This window comes from Psammomys obesus, unplaced genomic scaffold (assembly GCF_907164565.1).
Source record: "Psammomys obesus unplaced genomic scaffold, mPsaObe1.curated_primary_1811, whole genome shotgun sequence".
Taxonomy (NCBI): Eukaryota; Metazoa; Chordata; class Mammalia; order Rodentia; family Muridae; genus Psammomys; species Psammomys obesus.
In genome coordinates, this window is record NW_026596109.1 from 15,022,075 (window position 1) to 15,025,036 (window position 2,962).

Here is a 2,962-nt window from a genome sequence, read left to right on the forward strand (position 1 = left end):
AGTCATATAAAATATGCTTCAAGAGACACAGACTTGTCCTCGCTGGGCACCGTGATCCAGTCCTTAGCACTTGAATCTGCCCAGGCCACACTAAAATCTAAACTAGAGGAAACAGAATCCCTCTGCCCAGCCCCAAGCTTTTGCCCTTCCTTGTACCAGAGTGAAAATGAAAGTGCTGGAGTGGCCACGGGCTTCCAGAGACCTGGCCCAGTTTGAAGCAGAAGGCCACAGCGGTGTGCAGAGCCTCCCTCCATCATCTGACCAGCTCAGAGCTGGGTTTGCGAGGCTAGCTCCTTCCCCCTCCTCCTCTGCGGGGAGAGCTTCGGGTCTTCTGGGGGAACTCTGACAAGGACGAGGGAGTACAGGCAAGCAGATAGAGCTGGTGACGGCTAAGTTCACATACATTTATTCAATTGACACCGATGAAAAGGGAGAGGGAGACAGTTTTCTTTTCTTCCACACAGACCATCAGACGATTTCACAGAGTCTCCACTAAGTGGAGGCGTCTAAATCAATGCACACCAGTGGACAGAATGCAGGGGGCAGCCCGCTGCACAGATATTTACACATAACATAGAACCCCCTGCTACAGCTCCGTGCCCTTGCCCACCCAGTTCCCACCTCTCCAGAGCCTGACCCAGACCCTCTTCTCCCACCCAAACTCATTGCCTTTAACTACAATAAATATCACAGGGCCTGGGGCAGAGGAGAAGGCCAAGAAGGCCGCTAGCCCTGGATGGCTGGGCCTGTGGACCACGGGAAAGGCCAAAAGGGAGCTCTTTGAAAAACAGCCGAACACCAAAGGGGGAAAAAATTTCCTCCAAGGGGGTGGGCTCTGCGGTTTCTTCAAGGATTTCGGAGACCCTGGATTCACTTCTCTCAGCTTCCCGACCGTGTCGTCACTGCCTTAGGCTTGGATGAAACCAGCTTCCTTGAAGAACAGCAAAAAAAAAAAAAAAAAAAGAATTTTTCTCTTAAGCACAAAGCAGATAACAGATGTCTTTAAATTATAATATTGGATGAGCTGGTCTCAAAGTTGAGGAAGAAATGGGGGACTGGGAGGGGGGTTTCAAGCCATAGGTGTTTCTGGCGGGCTCCGCTAACCGACAGGCATCTCCCTACCAAAGCATTCTTCTCCGACTGTGAGAGGTGCAGAGGCAAGAAGAAGCGAAGGTTCCTACTCCCTTTATTTTTGCCGCTCAAACAGAAAAGGGATCTGCTTTGAGCCTATTGCGTAGACCCGGGCCTCGACCAGAGAGAGCCGCAGAGGCCCGCTTCGTCCCAACGGTCGGTGACATTCCGAACCAGCGAGCGAGCGCGCAGCTCCAAGTGCCTGGTGGCAAGCCGCCGGCCTCGGTCCGAAGACTCTTCATAAATAGACTCCCTGAATTCCGCTGGGACCGGCCGAGCTCCCCCGAGAGGTTAAGGAGTGAGGGCCTCAGTGGCCCTGAGCCCGCCGCGGTCAAAAGTGGCAGCCACTGAGGCCGGCGACTTTGCTGGCAAACGAGGGCCCCGAAGACAGGAGCGCGTCCCCCGGGTGCGAGAGGCGGATGTGGCCCGCCACCGGAGTCAGGGCCGGGGCAGTCAGCATGGCCAGGACCTGGGCCTGACCCCCCGGACCCGCGGCCGCCGCGAACGGCGATCCCGGGGAGGCGTCGCCGCTGCCCGGGGGGGCGGCCCCGCCGCCGCCGTGACCCATGATGTGGTCTATAGAGAAGGAGGGCCTCTGGCCCGCGCCCCCGCCGCCCGCGCCGCCGCCGGCGTCCGTCTTGAGGCCCTGGCGCAGGAGCGCGGTGGACAGGCTGGCCGCCGCCGTGCCGGCCGCCGGGGGGCTCAGGGACGCGGGGTAGAAAGCCTTGGCGCAGCCCAGCTCCGCGCCTAGGAAGGCGGGCAGCCCCGCGGGGCCCGGGCCCGAACCCGGGGCGGGCGCGGGGGCCGGAGCCGAGGCCGCGCCGGCGAACACCGAGGCCGTCGGGGGTCCGGGCGGGGGCGCGGCCGAGGCGAAGGCGAAGGCGTGCGGGTGCGGGTGCGGGTGCGGGGCCGGGCCCGGAGGGGGGGCGCCGTAGGCCGGGAGCGCCAGCCCGTAGCCGTAGCCGTAGGCGGCGCCGTAGGCGGCGAAGCCGGAGAGGAAGGCGCCGGGGTCCGCGGCCGCGCCCGCCCCGCCGCGCAGCAGCAGCTCCGGGTGGGGGTGCGGGTGCGGGTGCGGCGGCGGCAGCGGCTGGCGCTTGAAGCGCTTGCGGCGCCGCAGGAAGCTGCCGTTGTCGAACATGTCGGCGGACTCCGGGTCGAGCGTCCAGTAGTTGCCCTTGCCCGGGTTGCCCGGCTCGCGGGGGATCTTGACGAAGCAGTCGTTGAGGGAGAGGTTGTGGCGGATGCTGTTCTGCCAGGCGGGGAACTTCTCCCGGTAGTAGGGGAAGCGGCCGCTGATGAACTCGCAGATCTCGCTGAGCGTCAGGCGCTTCTTGGGGCTCTGCAGGATGGCCATGGTGATGAGCGCGATGTACGAGTAGGGCGGCTTCACCAGGCTGTTCTTGGGCTTGCTGGGCGCCAGCCCCGCCGCCGCGCCGCCGCCGCCGCCGGGCCCCGCGTCCTCGCCGCCGCCCTTGCAGCCGTCGGCCTCCGGGGCTCCCGCCGGTTCGACTCCCGGGCCCACCTCGGCGGGCAGCGACGGGGCCGGAGGCTGAGGCTGGGCGCGGGGATGGGGAGGATGGGGATGGGGAGGATGGGTGGCCGGCGGCGGCCCGTCGTCCGCCTCGTCCAGGCGCGGCTCCGGCGGCCCCGCGGGGCTGTCGCAGCAGCCCGCGTCGCTGTCCTTGCCCCCGTCCGGGCCGTCGTCGCCCTCGCCCACCACATCGATGTCCACGTCGTCGGCCGTCAGCACGGTCTGGCCGGACATGTCGCCTGCGCTGCCGCCGCCGGAGAGGGTCATCCCTCCGCGGGGCTCGGCGGCGCGCCGGGGGGG

At 65.3% G+C, this 2,962-nt stretch overlaps 1 protein-coding gene across 1 annotated transcript in view; it reads right to left on the reverse strand.

The window, feature by feature from the left end:
* Positions 1-394: 394 nt before the first annotated feature.
* The window catches only part of Foxd2 (forkhead box D2), a 3,218-nt gene continuing 650 nt past the window's right edge, over positions 395-2,962 (reverse strand). Inside the window, exon 2 of the mRNA XM_055628995.1 lies at positions 395-2,698. Within this exon, the coding sequence (XP_055484970.1) occupies positions 1,463-2,698 (1,236 nt within the window). The 3' untranslated portion in view covers positions 395-1,462. The remainder of the gene's footprint in view (positions 2,699-2,962) is intronic.